At 37.8% G+C, this 19,668-nt stretch overlaps 1 protein-coding gene across 1 annotated transcript in view; it reads right to left on the bottom strand.

The window, feature by feature from the left end:
• Window positions 1-19,668, bottom strand: part of EAF2 (ELL associated factor 2) — a 63,390-nt gene that overhangs the window by 42,602 nt on the left and 1,120 nt on the right. Inside the window, exon 2 of the mRNA XM_065876546.1 lies at window positions 6,321-6,415. Coding sequence (XP_065732618.1) covers window positions 6,321-6,415 — 95 coding nt within the window. The remainder of the gene's footprint in view (window positions 1-6,320; window positions 6,416-19,668) is intronic.

Raw genomic sequence — 19,668 nt, forward strand, 5'->3', positions numbered from 1 at the left:
AAATTAACCTCAGTAAAAATAAATAAATAAAAATACAATATAGGGATTTTATATGGATTTCTAGGGAGAAAAACTGAAAAAAGACATTTTTGAAACCATCATGAAAACATGAATATGGACCAAGTATTACACTTAATTCTACTATGTGTGATAATAGCAGGGTTACCATGGTACTTAGGTGAAAATTAAAATATCCTTATCAGTTAGAGATGCATACATAGCATTTGTGAATGTCTGCGATTGCTTTAAAATATGCCAGGAAAAAAGTAGGAAGCTCTATTAAAAAAAGATTAGCGGGTGGCGCAGTGGTTGAGAGTCCGCCTGCCGATGCAGGGGACATGGGTTCGTGCCCCGGTCCGGGAGGATCCCACATGCCGCGGAGCGGCTGGGCCCATGAGCCATGGCCGCTAAGCCTGCACGTCCGGAGCCTGTTGATAATTGTTGAAGCTCAGTAAGTACATAGGAGTTCATTATACTATTCTATTTTCCATAATAGAAGGTTAAAGAATCCTGGTCATTACTAATAACCTACATCTACCTATGCTCCTCTTCTATCCTTTGTCCCTGCCTCCCTCAACCCTGAAGGAATTTTATGTTTCTCATTCTCTTATTTTATCCCACATATATGTACCCCTAAATAATATATTGTTATAATTGCTTGGTTTTGAACTTTATAAAAGTACATTAAATTTTTAAAGCACTGATTATAACAATTTTGCCAAATACAATAGTAATGTTAGATCATGTTAGAAAAAGATGACTTCTAAAAAAGACTAAAGGGCCTATCATTTTTTTAAAAAATATTTATTTATTTAGCTGCACCAGGTCTTAGTTGTGGCACGTGGGATCTTCGTTGCCACATGTGGGATCTTCTTTGCGGCATGCGGGATCTTTTAGTTGAGGCATGCAGGCTGTTAGTTGTGGCATGCGGGATCTAGTTCCCTGACCAGGGATCGAACCCAGGCCCCCTACATCGGCAGCACAGAGTCTTAACCATTGGACCACCGGGAAAGTCCCAGGGGATATCATATTTTAAAAGTTAACAATCATTAGAGGCTTAACACATTACCAGAGGAGTATGAGATAAATTTGGCAATTGAGGATGCCATAAAAAAGGGGTAGGTTAGAGACCTCTGAGAGGCTGGGAGAGAAAATTATGAAACCAAAAGTAAGGAACAAGTTTTTCTAAAACAAAAATGATCTACAGGAAGTCAAGCATGCATAGCACATAGATAAGGACATATCTGGAGTGGCCCTAGAAGAGTGAGATGCAGAGCACTTAGCTGAAGCCCTGTAAGGTAGAGAGCCAGAAGCATGATCATGACAAAACTAAGTTGGGCCTACTTGGCTGATAAGTATATTTTTCAAACGTCTTGACTAAAAACAAGTGAGTAAGATACCCCAGAATAGCAACCCAAGGGCTCCAAATTACATTTAAGAGAGTCATGTAATATATTCTTCTTAAAAAATACTTGTATTCTTACTTAGAAAACATTTTAAAATACATTATTGTACTCTGAGTTTCTGAAGGAGGAGGACTGGATTAGAAATTTTTTATTGCTCCTAGCACCTGAAGTACCAAGCTCTTCACAGGTACTCAATGAATGTTGAATGTGAACAATATGAACATTTTTACCATAAATAACAAGTTAAGTAAGCCTTTCACAATCCCTGTACCTGCCTTCTATACTTTGAACAAGTTTTTTTAAATTAAACTTTTTTCCTCATTAAATTGAGCACCATTCTTATTTTAAATTTCAATTTCTGCCCTCTTATTTCATATTCCAAGAAAGGGGTATTAAACTATTAAGGTACCAGGAAACTCCAAAGCATATGAACTCTCTTTGCCTCTGAATAACTATGGAACACATCCTACCACCTCCATGTTTACTGCTATAACCCAACTTCAGAACCCAATCATCAGGTCACCTAGATTACTGTTATCCTCCTCCCTACTCTCCTTCTAGTTTTATTTCCCATCTGCTAACAGGCAAATCTGATCATGCCTGATTATGAATACCAGGAAAGGAAAGTAATCAGTAATGGAATGGAAGAGTACAATAGTACTCCCAAAGTAACATGAGGGAAAACAAAGAAAAAGAAAAGAAAGAAGAGACGCTTGACAAAATAAAGAACAGAAAAAAGAAAACAAATTAAAATAACCAATACACATACTATAAGATGATAGAAATAAAAATCAAGTATAAAAACTTTGAACTAAATGTGGATAGAATTCTAATAAAAATAGAAAGTGTCAAAATGGGTTTAAAAATGAAACAGAATATTCTGTTAACAAAAGATATACTTAAAATGTAAACTAAATAAAAGTAAGAGACACTTAGATTCCATGAACATGCAAACAAAAAGAAAGCAGAGGTGGCAATATTAATATTAAACAAGGTGGTATTTAACCTTCAAGTCACAGAAACAGGGTAAAAAATGTTTATTATACAATGATAAAAATATAATTCATTTAGAAGTATAACTGTAATAGGACGTTAAAATAGGAGTCAAGTCCTAAAATAAGCTGAAGTCCCAAGAACGTGGTAGGCTATTTTCCCATGTAAGCTTAGTAAAGTAAACTCAATGGAAAGAATCAGACTAGGCTCATCTTGGAAGGGACTTTGACCAACAGGGTCATCTAGGGTGGCATAGTAGCCATCAGACATATGGAACTCTCACAAGTCCAGGGTTTGTGGGCAAAAGTTGTTGAGCAACCACTAGAGATGCACTCATTGCATAATAGGAAGTGTAGCAGGAAGTTTCCTGTGGGCTATTTAATCAAAGCCCACAAAAGTACCTCACAAGATAGCACTAAAAATATGCCAAACTGGACAACACCAACAACAAATCATAACAGTCAAGTAAATCTTTTCCTTTCAATATTCAACATTTTGAAATTTTATAGCAGTCAACCATAGAGAATTGTTTACAAAAAAGAGAGATTTGTAAATGCCCAATATTAACCCCCTTAACAGTCTTCATTTTTATTCGTTTCTTCTATTTGATACTACCAAAGAAAATCTAGAGGAATGAGAATTAGAAAATCTACCCTATCGAAGAACCACCAGAACCTGAAGGTACTCTTAAAAGTATAATAATAAAAATTCTATTTTATGGAATGCCTCCAAGCTTCTAGGCATTTTCACCAAGACGATGAAAGCAGTTGATAAAGAAAATAGGAGAATATAAATGCCTCAAACTAATAATCATTACATTTCCACAAAATTAAGAACTGTGAAGAAATGTAAACCTCCTACTTATTTGAAGAAGTTCTTTAATGAAGGGGGAAAACTGCAGAAAATTTGAGAATATAATTTCTATTCTTATTCACAATTGTTCAAGGATTGTAGGCCCAGCAGAAAAAAAATTTGCTCTTAGCAAGTGGTAATTTTAACAATTCTCTTGCATTCCAGCTATCTGAAAGATTCACAGGATAAAATTCAAATTCTTTTGCATTACACATTAGGCCCTTCTTTATCTGATTCCTAAATACCATCTCCAACTGTGTCCCCATATGCACCCTTTCTTACCTAGCCATAGTGGCTTATATATAGTTCTTCAAATGTAATAGACTCTTTTGTTGCTTTGTCTTAGCCCACATCTTTCTTTTCTCTAAGAGGTCCTTCCCTCTTTCCTTCACCTGGGTAATTTCAACTCATCTTCAAGACAGCATATCCTGATGTCTCCTCTCCCTCCCCAGGCTGAATCGCCGCTCTTCTGTACTCCCACAATATTCTGTGTATACCTTTATGATAGTCCTTACATTACTAAATTTTAATCAATTATCTCTTATCTTCCTCATTAAATGATAATATTTTTTAGGACACCTACCACGTCCAGTCTACCTCTGTCTTCTTTTCTTATTTTTATTTTTGGTCATGCCACATGGCATGCTGGATCTTAGTTCCCCCAACAGGGATCGAACCCGTGTCCCCTGTAGTGGAAGTGTGGTGTCTTAACCACTGGACCGCCAGGGAAGTCCCTACCTCTGTATTCTTAACAGCTACCTAGCAAAGGACTTACCACACAGAAAGTATATGCATATATGGACTGTCTGTCCAACCGTCTCCCTTTCTCATGCACACATATACACACAAAAATATTGAGGCATAGTCATTTTGGACATATCTCTGGTGGGCTGAGGTGGGGAGGGAACTACTTTTTCCCAAATGATTTCTCTGCTATTTCATAAATTTACAATTTGAAGCTTGAAATTTTCCTCCTATAGTTGTCATTCCTTCAAGAAGTATTTTCAATTGAGACCAAAATCGAACACATGGTAGATGGTAACTCTTGATTAAAGCAGGATTGTGTGTGAATGAAAAAGGTTTATTAATAAATGTAAGAATCCCCATCTGCTTGGAGTAGAAAGACAATGCAAGGGATGAGGATGGGAGGATTGCAATTTGAGAAAATAATATGCTACGTGGCAAAGAAGAACTCATCTAAAGTTCTGCAAACCAATCATCACTGATCAATAATCCTATAATCTGAGACCAGGATAACAGGTGGTGCCTGTTATCCACCTGAGGCTTTTCAATAACTTTTAAGATTAAGTGAATGATTTGGGCTTTTCTTTAATAAACCTCATAAAGCAAAAAAAGCCTTAGATTATTGGGTACTTAATATCCAAACTACTTTAGAGACACCAGAATCTGAACACTTTTTAATAACAGAGTAATACAAAGGCTTACTAATCTACAATGTCTCAGACTGAGTTGATTTTTCATTTTCTTCAATTTCTAAGGGAGCAAATGAGAAATATACAATAAAATGCACCCACAAATTTCATTAACATTAGGGAAACCTTCAGAGGCAGCAACTCATACAGTCTGACATATAGGTGGGGTCTCAATATATAGTGTTGACAGACAAAAGGAAACAGATGGAAGGCTAGATAGAGGATAGAGAGCTTGCTTGCTATACCTCTAACCATGACAAGCCATCTCATATATGTATACAAGAGAATGTGGATGAACTAGCACAAAACCATTCCTATTACAAAAGTTAAAACAATGTAAAAAAATCTCAGAAAGTCCAGTGTTTTCTATGTTAAAGTATAAAGTTAGTCTTGGTTTTCTTTGAGAATAGATCAAGTCAGTATAAAAGGAAAAAGAAACTTAGGTTGAATGCTAAGAAATTTCTAACTCAAGGACTGAGAAAACTAGAGCATACAACAAAGAACTTGCATATTTATGTAAACATTAGCATTACTTTGATATATCTGAAAATTTTTGAAATGGGCAAAATTTTGGTAAAGGCCTACCTGACCTAGTCTCTTTCTTTTCCAGTCCATTCCCTAAGTCATTGTTAAAATCACTCCCAAAGCACAAATTTAATCATGTTAGCTCTCTGCTTAAAAACCTCTAATGGTTCTCTAATACCTATGACATAATCTCAAAATTCTACATTACAACATAAAAGATTCTTTATAATCTGGTCCCAACCTACCTTTCCAGTCTCTACTCCTATCAATCATTTTTCATTATTCTGTAATTTACTACATTCATTCATTTATTCCACTTGTCCTTTCTCCATTTGGAGCCTTTCACATACTGTTCCTTTTGCCTAGAATATTCTACTCCTCTTATAACGGATGAAATTCCACTTGTCCTTTAAGTCTCAGCCCACATAGCATATGCTTTATGAAGCCTTTCAAGATTCCACCAGGCAGGGCTTCCCTGGTGGCACAGTGGTTGGGAGTCCGCCTGCTGATGCAGGGAACGCGGGTTCGTGCCCCGGTCCGCGAGGATCCCAGGTGCCGCGGAGCGGCTGGGCCCATGAGCCGTGGCCGCTGAGCCTGCGCATCCGGGGCCTGTGCTCCGCGGCGGGAAGGGCCGCGGCAGTAAGAGGCCCGCGTGTCGAAGGGGAAAAAAAAAAAAAAAGATTCCACCAAGCAGAGTATCTGATTCCATTTATGTGCTTAAACAGAATTTTGTCTCTGTTCTAATCTATAGCACTAGATAGATGTTTATATGTCTGTCTGCTGTAACAGATTAGGACTACATGGCAGGGCATATGTTATTATTCCTAGTTTGGAGAACAAAATCTGGCTCATAATAGTGATTTAATAAATATCTGTTTAGACCTCCAATTGTTTCAAATCATTTAATATGATAGTTCTTGAAACTTACAAAGTAAATTTTAAGAGTTTAAGATTGTTTTACTTGATAGTTTAAAATATGATTTTTTTGCTTTGCTATATTTATTAATTTTTAACTGACTACCACTACATGAATTGTACAATTATTTTCATTTAAATTTAGTGGAAATCCTGTAAAAACATCTATTTAGTTTAAATATATGGAAATACTCACTTCTATATTTGGTAGAGTAATTGTCACCTGTTCACCTTTGCCGACTTCAAGCTCTCCTTCACAAGAAGTGTCAATAGAAGCAGGTTTGAAGTCATCTAAAAATAGATATAGATACTGGTTTTTATAAGATGGAAGAATACCTGAATACCTGGGTATCAAAAATATGAGCATGTTTCAGAGTGATAAATCATTTTTCAATAGCCAGTAATTAAAAAGGCTTAGAAGAGTCTTAATATTGCAAACAAACAAAATACAATCCAGATTATTTGTGTATGTATAATTCTGAGAAAAAAAGAAATAGCTACACTCTAAAACAGTATTCCTCACTTCATGATCCCTTGGGATCCTGTTTAGATCAAGATGAACTAGACTACGATGTTCCACTGCTAAAAATGAAATAATGTCAGTATCTTGACAATTTTCTAAAAACCAATATCAGTAGAACATCTTCAATTTTCAGGTTTTTTTCTCCCCTAAATTTTTCTTAAACCACCTTGGGCTCCTACTACCACTTGTCTGCTGTCCTAGCAGAATACAAAATGAATGAAAACACAGCAAACACACATTCATGGGGAAAATTTAAAGAAAACTTATTCAGTTTAACAGCCTGAGTTTTTCATGGATACATACACCACTAAAAGATGTGTAAATTTAACCAAATCTGCCACTTCAGAAGAAATTAAAATAAGTTTTCATTTTGAATTAGATAATTCAACTGATGTCATTAAAATATATCACCTAGAGGGAACACAGGGTGCTAAGATATTTCACATACTGAGCAAGCTTAAAAACCTCTAAGATATGAAAGTCACTTAAAAATAATTCACATCAATATACATCAATGACTAATAAGAACCTGCTGTATAAAAAATAAATAAAATAGTGGGGGGACCTTGAATATGGCGGAAGAGTAAGACGCGGAGATCGCCTTCCTCCCCATGGATACACCAGAAATACATCTACACGTGGAACAGCTCCTACAGAACACCTACTGAAGGCTGGCAGAAGACCTCAGACCTCCCAAAAGGCAAGAAACTCCCCACGTACCTGGGTAGGGCAAAAGAAAAAAAGAAAAAACAGAGACAAAAGAATAAGGACGGCACCTGCACCAGTCGGAGGGAGCTGTGAGGGAGGAAAAGTTTCCACACACTAGGAAGCCCCTCCGCGGGTGGAGACTGTGGGAGGCAGAGGGGGGAGTTTCGGGACTGCGGAGTAGTGCACAGCGACGGGTGCGGAGGGCAAAGCGGGGAGATTCCTGCACAGAATATCGGTGCCGACCGGCACTCACCAAGCCAAGAGGCTTGTCTGCTCACCCGCCGGGGCGGGCGGGGCTGCGAGCTGAGGCTCGGGTTTCGGTTTTGGACGGAGCTCAGGGAGAGGACTGGGGTTGGCGGCTTGAACATAGCCTGAAGGGGTTAGTGCACCACGACTAGCCGGGAGGGAGTTCGGGGAAAAGCCTGCACCTGCCGAAGAGGCAAGAGACTTTTTCTTCCCTCTTTGTTTCCTGGTGCGCGAGGAGAGGGGTTTAAGAGCGCTGCTTAAAGGATCTCCAGAGACGGGCGCGAGCCGCGGCTAAAAGCGCGGACCCCAGAGACGGGCGGGAGACGCTAAGGCTGCTGCTGCCGCCACCAAGGGGCCTGTGTGCGAGTACAGGTCACTCTCCACACCCCTCTTCCGCGGAGCCTGTGCAGCCCGCCACTGCCAGGTTCCCGGGATCCAAGGACAACTTCCCCGGGACAACGCACGGCGGGCCTCAGGCTGGTGCAGCGTCACGCCGGCCTCTGCCGCAACGTCATGCCGCCTCTGCCGCCGCAGGCCCGCCCCGCACGCAGTGCCCCTCCTTCCCCCATCCCCCAACCCCCGGCCTGAGTGAGCCGGAGCCCCCGAATCAGCGGCTCCTTTAACCCCGTCCTGTCTGAGCAAAAAACAGACGCCCTCCAGCAACCTACACGCAGAGGCAGGGCCAAATCCAAAGCTGAGCTCCTGTGAGCTGTGAGAACAAAGAAGAGAAAGGGAAATCTCTCCCAGCAGCCACAGAAGCAGTGGATTAAAGCTCCACAATCAACTTGATATACCCTGCATCTGTGGAATACCTGAATAGACAAGGAATGATCCCAAATTGAAGAGGGGGAATTTAGGAGCAAGATCTATGATTATTTTCCCTTTTCCTCTTTTTGTGAATGTGTACGTGTATGTTTCTGTGTGAGATCTTGTCTGTATACTCTTGCTTCCACCATTTGTCATAGGGCTCTATCCGTCCATGGTTTTTTAAAAAAATTTTTTTTCTTAATAATTTTAACTGTAATAAATTTATTATACTTTACCTTCATTCTTTCTTTCTTTCCTTCCTTCCTTCCCTCCTTTAGACAACGAATCACCCCAAATTGAGGAGGTGGTCTCTGAGAGCAAGATTTATGATTTTTCCCCCTTTACCTCTTTTTGTGAAGGTGTATGTGTATGCTTCTGTGTAAGATTTTGTCTGTATAGCTTTGCTTCCAACATTTGTCCTAAGGTTCTATCGTCCCATTTTTTTTTCTAAATATTTTTTTAATTCAATAACTATATTATACTTTATTTTATTTTTACTGTATCTTCTTTCTTTCAGTCTTTTTTCCTTCTTTCCCTCCTTCCTTCCTTCCTCCCTCCCTCCCTCCTTTCTTTCCTTCTTTGCTTCTTTCTTCCTTCCTTCCTTTCCTCCTTTCCCTCTTTCTTTCCTCATACTTCTACCAATTCTCTCTACTTTTTCTCCCTTTTATTCTGAGCCGTGTGGATGAAAGGCTCTTGGTGCTCCAGCCAGGAGTCAGGGCTCTGCCTCTGAGGTAGAAGAGCCAACTTCAGGACACTGGTCAACAAGAGACCTCCCAGCTCCACATAATATTAAACGGTGGAAATCTCCCAGAGACCTCCATCTTAACACCAGCACCCAGCTTCACTCAACGACCAGCAAGGCACAGTACTGGACAACCTATGCCAAACAACTAGCAAGACAGGAAGACAACCCCACCCATTAGAAGAGAGGCTGCCTAAAATCATAATAAGGCCACAGACACCCCAAAACACACCACCAGACGTGAACCTGCCCACTAGAGAGACAAGATCTAGCCTCATCCAGCACAACACAGGCACTAGTACCCTCCACCAGGAAGCCTACACAACCCACTGAAACAACCTTAGCCACTGGAGACACACATCAAAAACAACGGGAACTACGAACGTGCAGCCTGCAAAAAGGAGACCCCAAACACAGTAAGATAAGCAAAATGAGAAGACAGAAAAACACACAGCAGATGAAGGAGCAAGATAAAAACCCACCAGACCTAACAAATGAAGAGGAAATAGGCAGTCTACCTGAAAAAGAATTCAGAATAATGATAGTAAGGATGATCCGAAATCTTGGAAGTAGAATGGACAAAATGCAAGAAACAGGTAACAAGGACCTACAAGAACTGAAGATGAAACAAGCAACGATGAACAATGCAATAAATGAAATTAAAAGTACTCTAGATAGGATCAATAGCAGAATAACTGAGGCAGAAGAACGGATAAGTGACCTGGAAGATAAAATAGTGGAAATAACTACTGCAGAGCAGAATAAAGAAAAAAGAATGAAAAGAACTGAGGACAGTCTCAGAGACCTCTGGGACAACATGAAACGCACAAACATTCGAATTATAGGGGTTCCAAAAGAAGAAGAAAGAAAGAAAGGGACTGAGAAAATATTTGAAGAGATTATAGTTGAAAACTTCCCTAATATGGGAAAGGAAATAGTTAATCAAGTCCAGGAAGCACAGAGAGTCCCATACAGGATAAACCCAAGGAGAAATACACCAAGACACATATTAATCAAACTGTCAAAAATTAAATACAAAGAAAGCATATTAAAAGCAGCAAGGGAAAAACAACAAATAACACACAAGGGAATCCCTATAAGGTTAACAGCTGATCTCTCAGCAGAAACCCTACAAGCCAGAAGGGAGTGGCAGGACATACTGAAAGTGATGAAGGAGAAAAACCTGCAACCAAGACTACTCTACCCAGCAAGGATCTCATTCAGATTTGATGGAGAAATTAAAACCTGTACAGACAAGCAAAAGCTGAGAGGGTTCAGCACCACTGAACCAGCTTTACAACAAATGCTAAAGGAACTTCTCTAGACAAGAAACACAAGAGAAGGAAACGACCTATAGTAACAAACCCAAAACAATGTAGAAAATGGGAATAGGAACATACATATCGATAATTACCTTAAATGTAAATGGACTAAATGCTCCCACCAAAAGACACAGATTGGCTGAATGGATACAAAAACAAGACCCTTATATATGCTGTCTACAAGAGACCACTTCAGACCTAGAGACACATACAGACTGAAAGTAAGGGGATGGAAAAAGATATTCCATGCAAATGGAAATCAAAAGAAAGCTGGAGTAGCAATTCTCATATCAGACAAAATAGACTTTAAAATAAGGACTATTAGAAGAGACAAAGAAGGACACTACATAATGATCAAGGGATCGATCCAAGAGGAAGATATAACAATTGTACATATTTATGCACCCAACATAGGAGCACCTCAATACATAAGGCAAATACTAACAGCCATAAAAGGGGAAATCGACAGTAACACATTCATAGTAGGGGACTTTAACACCCCACTTTCACCCATGGACAGATCATCCAAAATGAAAATAAATAAGGAAACACAAGCTTTAAATGATACATTAAACAAGATGGACTTAATTGATATTTATAGGACACTCCATCCAAAAACAACAGAATACACATTTTTCTCAAGTGCTCATGGAACAGTCTCCAGGATAGATCATATCTTGGGTCACAAATCAAGCCTTGGTAAATTTGAGAAAACTGAAATTGTATCAAGTATCTTTTCTGACCACAACGCCATGAGACTAGATATCAATTACAGGAAAAGATCTGTAAAAAATACAAACACATGGAGGCTAAACAATACACTACTTAATAATGAAGTGATCACTGAAGAAATCAAAGAGGAAATAAAAAAATACCTAGAAACAAATGACAATGGAGACACAACGACCCAAAACCTATGGGATGCAGCAAAAGCAGTTCTAAGGGGGAAGTTTACCGCAATACAAGCCCACCTTAAGAAACAGGAAACATCTCGAATAAACAACCTAACCGTGCACCTCAAGCAATTAGAGAAAGAAGAACAAAAAAACCCCAAAGCTAGCAGAAGGAAAGAAATCATAAAAATCAGATCAGAAATAAATGAAAAAGAAATGAAGGAAACAATAGCAAAGATCAATAAAACTAAAAGCTGGTTCTTTGAGAAGATAAACAAAATAGATAAACCACTAGCCAGACTCATCAAGAAAAAAAGGGAGAAGACTCAAATCAATAGACTTAGAAATGAAAAAGGAGAAGTAACAACTGACACTGCAGAAATAAAAAAAATCATGAGAGATTACTACAAGCAACTCTATGCCAATAAAATGGACAATCTGGAAGAAATGGACAAATTCTTAGAAATGCACAACCTGCCAAGAATGAATCAGGAAGAAATAGAAAATATGAACAGACCAATCACAAGCACTGAAATTGAAACTGTGATTAAAAATCTTCCAACAAACAAAAGCCCAGGACCAGATGGCTTCACAGGTGAATTCTATCAAACGTTTAGAGAAGAGCTAACACCTATCCTTCTCGAACTCTTCCAAAATATAGCAGAGGGAGGAACACTCCCAAATTCCTTCTACGAGGCCACCATCACCTTGATACCAAAACCAGACAAGGATATCACAAAGAAAGAAAACTACAGGCCAATATCACTGATGAACATAGATGCAAAAATCCTCAACAAAATACTAGCAAACAGAATCCAACAGCACATTAAAAGGATCATACACCATGATCAAGTGGCGTTTATTCCAGGAATGCAAGGATTCTTCAATATACGCAAATCTATCAATGTGATAAACCATATTAACAAATTGAAGGAGAAAAACCATATGATCATCTCAATAGATGCAGAGAAAGCTTTCGACAAAATTCAACACCCATTTATGATAAAAACCCTCCAGAAAGTAGGCATAGAGGGAACTTTCCTAAACATAATAAAAGCCATATATGACAAGCCCACAGCAAACATCATCCTCAATGGTGAAAAACTGAAAGCATTTCCACTAAGATCAGGAACAAGACAAGGTTGCCCACTCTCACCACTCTTATTCAACATAGTTTTGGAGGTTTTAGCCACAGCAATCAGAAAAGAAAAGGAAATAAAAGGAATCCAAATCGGAAAAGAAGAAGTAAAGCTGTCACTGTTTGCAGATGACATGATACTATACATAGAGAATCCTAAAGATGCTACCAGAAAACTACTAGAGCTAATCAATGAATTTGGTAAAGTAGCAGGATACAAAATTAATGCACAGAAATCTCTGGCATTCCTATATACTAATGATGAAAAATCTGAAAGTGAAATCAAGAAAGCACTCCCATTTACCATTGCAACAAAAAGAATAAAATATCTAGGAATAAACCTACCTAAGGAGACGAAAGACCTGTATGCAGAAAATTATAAGACACTGATGAAAGAAATTAAAGATGATACAAAGAGATGGAGAGATATACCATGTTCTTGGATGGGAAGAATCAACATTGTGAAAATGACTCTACTACCCAAAGCAATCTACAGATTCAATGCAATCCCTATCAAACTACCACTGGCATTTTTCACAGAACTAGAACAAAAAATTTCGCAATTTGTATGGAAACACAAAAGACCCCGAATAGCCAAAGCAATCTTGAGAACGAAAAAGGGAGCTGGAGGAATCAGGCTCCCTGACTTCAGACTATATTACAAAGCAACAGTAATCAAGACAGTATGGTACTGGCACAAAAACAGAAAGATAGATCAGTGGAACAGGATAGAAAGCCCAGGGATAAACCCACGCACATATGGACACCTTATCTTTGATAAAGGAGGCAGGAATGTACAGTGGAGAAAGGACAGCCTCTTCAATAAATGGTGCTGGGAAAACTGGACAGGTCCATGTAAAAGTATGAGATTAGATCACTCCCTAACACCATACACAAAAATAAGCTCAAAATGGATTAAAGACCTAAATGTAAGGCCAGAAACTATCAAACTCTTAGAGGAAAACATAGGAAGAACATTCTATGACATAAATCACAGCAAGATCATTTCTGACCCACCTCCTAGAGTAATGGAAATAAAAACAAAAATAAACAAATGGGACCTAATGAAACTTCAAAGCTTTTGCACAGCAAAGGAAACCATAACCAAGACCAAAAGACAACCCTCAGAATGGGAGAAAATATTTGCAAATGAAGCAACTGACAAAGGATTAATCTCCAAAATTTACAAGCAGCTCATGCAGCTCAATAACAAAAAAACAAACAACCCCATCCAAAAATGGACAGAAGACCTAAATAGACATTTCTCCAAAGAAGATATACAGAATGCCAACAAACACATGAAAGAATGCTCAACATCATTAATCATTAGAGAAATGCAAATCAAAACTACAATGAGATATCATCTCACACCAGTCAGAATGACCATCATCAAAAAATCTAGAAACAATAAATGCTGGAGAGGGTGTGTAGAAAAGGGGACACTCTTGCACTGCTGGTGGGAATGTGAATTGGTTCAGCCACTATGGAGAACAGTATGGAGGTTCCTTAAAAAACTACAAATAGAATTACCATATGACCCAGCAATCCCACTACTGGGCATATACCCTGAGAAAACCAAAATTCAAAAAGAGTCATGTACCAAAATGTTCATTGCAGCTCTATTTACAATAGCCCGGAGATGGAAAGAACCTAAGCGCCCATCATCGGACGAATGGATAAAGAAGATGTGGCACATATACACAATGGAATATTACTCAGCCTTAAAAAGAAATGAAATTGAGTTATTTGTAATGAGATGGATAGACCTAGAGTCTGTCATACAGAGTGAAGTAAGTCAGAAAGACAAAGACAAATGCCGTATGCTAACACATATATATGGAATTTAAGGGAAAAAAATGTCATGAAGTACCTAGGGATAAGACAGGAATAGAGCCGCAGACCTACTGGAGAACGGACTTGAGGATATGGGGAGGGGGAAGGGTGAGTTTTGACAGGGCGAGAGAGAGTCATGGACATATACACACTAACAAACGTAGTAAGGTAGATAGCTAGGGGGAAGCAGCCGCAAGGCACAGGGATATTAGCTCGGGGCTTTGGGACAGCCTGGAGGGGTGGGAGGGGGAGAGTGGGAGGGAGGGAGACGCAAGAGGGAAGACACATGGGAGCACATGTATATGTATAGCTGATTCACTTTGTTATAAATCAGAAACTAACACACCATTGTAAAGCAATTATACCCCAATAAAGATGTTTTAAAAAATAAAAAATAAATAAATAAATAAATAAATAAAATAAAATTCAAAATATATATATATATATATACATCAATGACTGAAAATAATTCTGATACAGAATTCCTTTGCTGTTGCCAGGTTATCTTCTGGTTTCTTTGCTGTTGCCAGGTTATCTTCTGGTTTCTTTTAAATAGAGGCTGGTAATCCAGATTTTTGTATAAAAGATCTTGATTTTTAGGTATTTACAACCAAATCATGTTAAAACAACAACTGTGTGGGTCAAAAAAAGCATCTCTAAAGTCAAAATCAGCTGATAGGCTATAAATCTATAACCTCTGTTTTAGTGTTTAAAAACAGATTTTTTTTCTTTATATCATTACTTTTGATCTTCACAACTCTCTGACTTGAATATTCTCACCCATATTTTACTGATGGTGAACTCCTCTAAAGTAATGAAGCCAGTAAAAGATAAGCGAGCAACTCAAGCCACACACTCTACCCAGCCCATATTATATAGCCTCTTTGCCTTAGATCCACAGTTCCAAACTTCTGTGTATATGCATGTGTCTGGAGGGGTGGTGTTAGGAGATGAGGGATAGTCATAAGTCCCTATCGGAATCTGATGAAAATTATAGACCAGCTACAGATCCTCTCTGCATAAAAATGCATATATGGGGACTTCCCTGGTGGCACAGTGGTTAAGAATCCGCCTGCCTAATGCAGGGGACACGGGTTCGAGCCCTGGTCCAGGAAGATTCCACATGCCGCAGAGCAACTAAGCCCATGCGCCACAACTACTGAGCCTGCACTCTACAGCCCACGAGCCACAACTATTGAGCCCGTGTGCACAACTACTGAAGCCCGTGCACCTAGAGCCCATACTCCACAACAAGGGAAGCGAAGCCACCGCAATGAGAAGCCCGCGCACTGCAATGAAGAGTAGCCCCCACTCGATGCAACTAGAGAAAAGCCCGCATGCAGCAACAAAGACCCAATGCAGCCAAAAATAAAAAAATTAATTAACTTTTTAAAAAGTAATACATGCTTAAAATATGCATATATGAACATACATATCAAATACTATATAATTTCAAAGGATTCACAAGCCCTTGAAGCCTATGCATAAATGCCTATAGTATATGTGATACCAATAACAGACAGAAATGTACTCAAAATATCTGTAGGTTTGCTTAATGAGCTGGAATTTATAACCAGTAAGTCCATCAAAACTATTCTGAACCTATTTATATTTCTAATTATTATTGTTAGAATAAATTCCACATTTTATTACTTGTTATATTAAGTAATGTTGTCTTTTATTTACCTTCACACAAGAAATTTCTTTTTAAGTATACAAATTTTGAGATTCAAGGGGTTAAATATAGCTCTAGAACTACAGAATTTGTTGAATAATCTGATGTTCATGCTTTCCATATGTTTTCTAATGTCAAATGTATTCTCTTCTAAGTTGGAATGATTCCAGACTAAATAGTTTATTTCTTTTGGTTCTTCTTGGTTTGGAAGCCTCACCACTAATTTTATCGTTTATTTTCTCTGGATTTCCTTCATTTATGTTATTTTCTTCAGATTTACAATACAATTAGTTATATTACATAAAGAGTGGAAAAACATTTCCTGCCTTATTCTCAACACTTTCCCTATCATTGTTGATCACTTCTCTGACTATTTTGGCTGTAGCATCACACAATGTCAATATCTTCACAAAAGAGTCCACAATTAGTAACATAAATTTATTTCCTGGGATCTGAACTAATTCAGCTAACTCCAAAACCCATACCCTTTCCAGTATACCACACTAATCAGAGAACATTAATTGTAAATGTAATTTCAATCCTATTTTTCATTAGTGTACTTTCTAATGTGTGCCCATACCAAAGCTTAACAACCAGTTTTTTGGGAGTGGCTCTACTTGGTGCCTCAGACAATATTCCTGTAGTCACTGTCCATGAGCTCATCATTTCATGACAGGAAAAAATGGTGTCATTTACAAACTTAGGAATTTCAATCTTTATTCCCTTATCTGGTTATAAATTGTAAAACTAGTACTAGCTCAAATCCAAAATTTATTCTAATGGGTCCTATTGCTCAAACTCTTCTACCCAGTGAAGCATCTGCTGTTAAGCATTAAGTTTATCATTTACAGAACATCCCATGTCTTCCCTACCACATGCCAGACTGTTTTTGATAGGTTTTACTGCCAAGCCCTGATAAATGCTTTTTTTTTTTTCTTTTTCTTTTTTTTTTTTTTTTGCAGTACGCGGGCCTCTCACTGTTGTGGCCTCTCCTGTTGCGGAGCACACGCTCCGGACGCACGGGCCCAGCCGCTCCGCGGCATGTGGGATCTTCCCAGACCGGGGCACGAACCCGCGTCCCCTGCATCGGCAGGCGGACTCTCAACCACTGCACCACCAGGGAAGCCCGATAAATACTTTTTGAAAGTCTAGGTAAAGTACATTTATTGGCACTCTGCATACACACATGAATATAACCCTTCAATAATAATGGTGACTACTATTTATTCTCTACCATGCACCAAAAACTGTGCTAAGTTGTTTATACTATCTTACTTAATCCTGAAACTCTGAAATGTAGATATTACAATTTCCATTTTACATTTAAGAAAACTGTGACTGAAAGCTTCGAGAATATTACCAAAGTTAAATTACATATATAGGTGGTGGAGGTCAGAATTCACATCCAGGTTTTTCCAAAACCTCAGTGTATTGAACAGGCATCATTACCCAAGTACATAAAGATAGAATACTACTTTCTCCCAGGTAACATTGATTTGTTATAAATTAGGTCCACCCTGAAGGGGATTAAGAAGTACAAGCCTCCAGTTACATAAGAAACAAGTCATGGGGATATAATATACAGCATAAGGAACATGGTCAATAATATTGTAATAACTTTGTATGGGGACAGATGGTTACTAGACTTATCTTGGTGATCATTTCATAATGTATGCAAATGTCAAATCATTATGTAGGAAACCTGAAACTCACATAATATTGTATGCCAACTATGTTTCAATAAAAAAAATTTTAAATAAATGTCATGCTAAAATGCATTTGAACCATCCTTACAAATTATCATGATACTTTCAATATATATCTTTACAGCCTTACCTGTTAAAAAAAACTTAGATTTAGAAAGATATTTACATTTAGTGAATGAACGAAAGCTTCAAGCATTATGTAAAACATATTGAAAATATTGTATTTTTCACATATCTATCAATTTAAGGGCAGTTCATAATTTTAATAAAAAATGATAGAATGGCTGAATTTATTGCTTCATTCTATAGATAAGATGAGCTCAGCAACTTAAAGTGAATTGTCTATTTTACATAGTTAATAAAAAGTTGAAATTAATGTATTATCTGTGTGTATTTCTGTTCTACTTTATTACAGAGCTTAAACATGAGTATATTTTTCTGAAAATAGAAACAAAGTTCTTCTTCAGTTCCCCGAGGAAAAAACATATCTTTACATGTAGTAGTGATAATTAAAAATACTAAACATTTTTGGTTTTCAGAAAGAAAAATGTGCAATTTTTTAAAAAAATAAATAAATCATATCCACCTGCCTGTATGAAAGTCTATAGTTTCCATCCCTCACTCTGAGTCTTTAAGGATGAGAATCATATGGGAAATGAACCTATCCTCAAGGATAATGATTGGTTTTCTTTTAATAAATCTAGAAAGGTTCTGTCTGCTTCAACAAGAATAAAACTAAGGGCTGAAAACCTTTCTGATGTCTTCTACAGGACTAAAGGTGTATTCAAACATTTGGGTTTTTTGTGGTTATTATTATTGTTGTTTTGTTTATTTTCATTCTTGTAACAGGACCACCCAATACTCTGATTCTGAAGACATGATTCCAGCATTTTGAGAACTTTTATAAATAAAAGGCTTTGAAGCACCTGCAAAGTGCTTTTCGAAGGCTACTTCTTATTCACTTAATTTGAGGCTTATGCCCTTAAAAAGAGACTATATACCCAAATTACACGAAAATAGATTCTTGAGCAAATTTGTGTAATCTCAAACCTTATCATTAAAAAAACTGATACTAAGATTACTGCATACCTGAGAAAGAAGAGGAAAGGAGAGGGAAGTTATTACTTGAGAGAAAGGCATGGAGAAACCAGGTAAGAACTATATCATACTTCTGGAAAATGGGGCTGAAGAAGGAGAGAAACTGCACAGCCAGCACTAGCTGTTTCATGGTCTTGGACCACAAAGTATGGTAAAGAAGGGACAGTGTTGAAGATCTGTTTGCAAATATCGCCCCCATTTATTCTATCAACCGGATATTAATTTTGCTTAATAAAATCCTTTCATAAAATATAAATATATCCTTGGAGAGTTAAACTTATTGGTTCTTCATACCTTTACTCTGAGTTACTGTAATTAGATTGTGTACAACTTAAGTAAACTTTTGGAGAATGTGAGTTTTAATTGAAACGTGGAACACTTCAGAGTAAAAACCATAAAGATCTCTGAACAGTCAGTCTAAGGACAGAATGACTGAGAAGGGTGGAATGATGAGACACTAAGGAAGGGCAGGGCTAGAAAGAGGAAGTGAAAAAATACCTACTTTACAATTTGGCCACAGAAAAATAAGAGGTTATGATTCAATGATCTCAAAGTTTCCTTCCCACTCTATAATTCTATGAGGGCTATTATGCAAAAAATGAATGTTTTACATACCAAATCATAATATACTATATTTTCCTTCCTGGAATCTACACCATCCAACTATTAAAGCATCCAACTATTGAAGCAGGACTGAGGTGGCCTCAATAACATAAAAGAGAAAAATGTATCAAAACTAGTTCCAGAGAACAAAGGGAAACCAAAAGGAGAAATCACAGGGGGTAAATATCTTTCTAATAAATTCATAACACACTCTTCAGTACAGTGATAATCAGTATTTGATAAGTGACTG

The sequence above is a fragment of the Phocoena phocoena genome, chromosome 4 (assembly GCF_963924675.1).
Source record: "Phocoena phocoena chromosome 4, mPhoPho1.1, whole genome shotgun sequence".
Taxonomy (NCBI): Eukaryota; Metazoa; Chordata; class Mammalia; order Artiodactyla; family Phocoenidae; genus Phocoena; species Phocoena phocoena.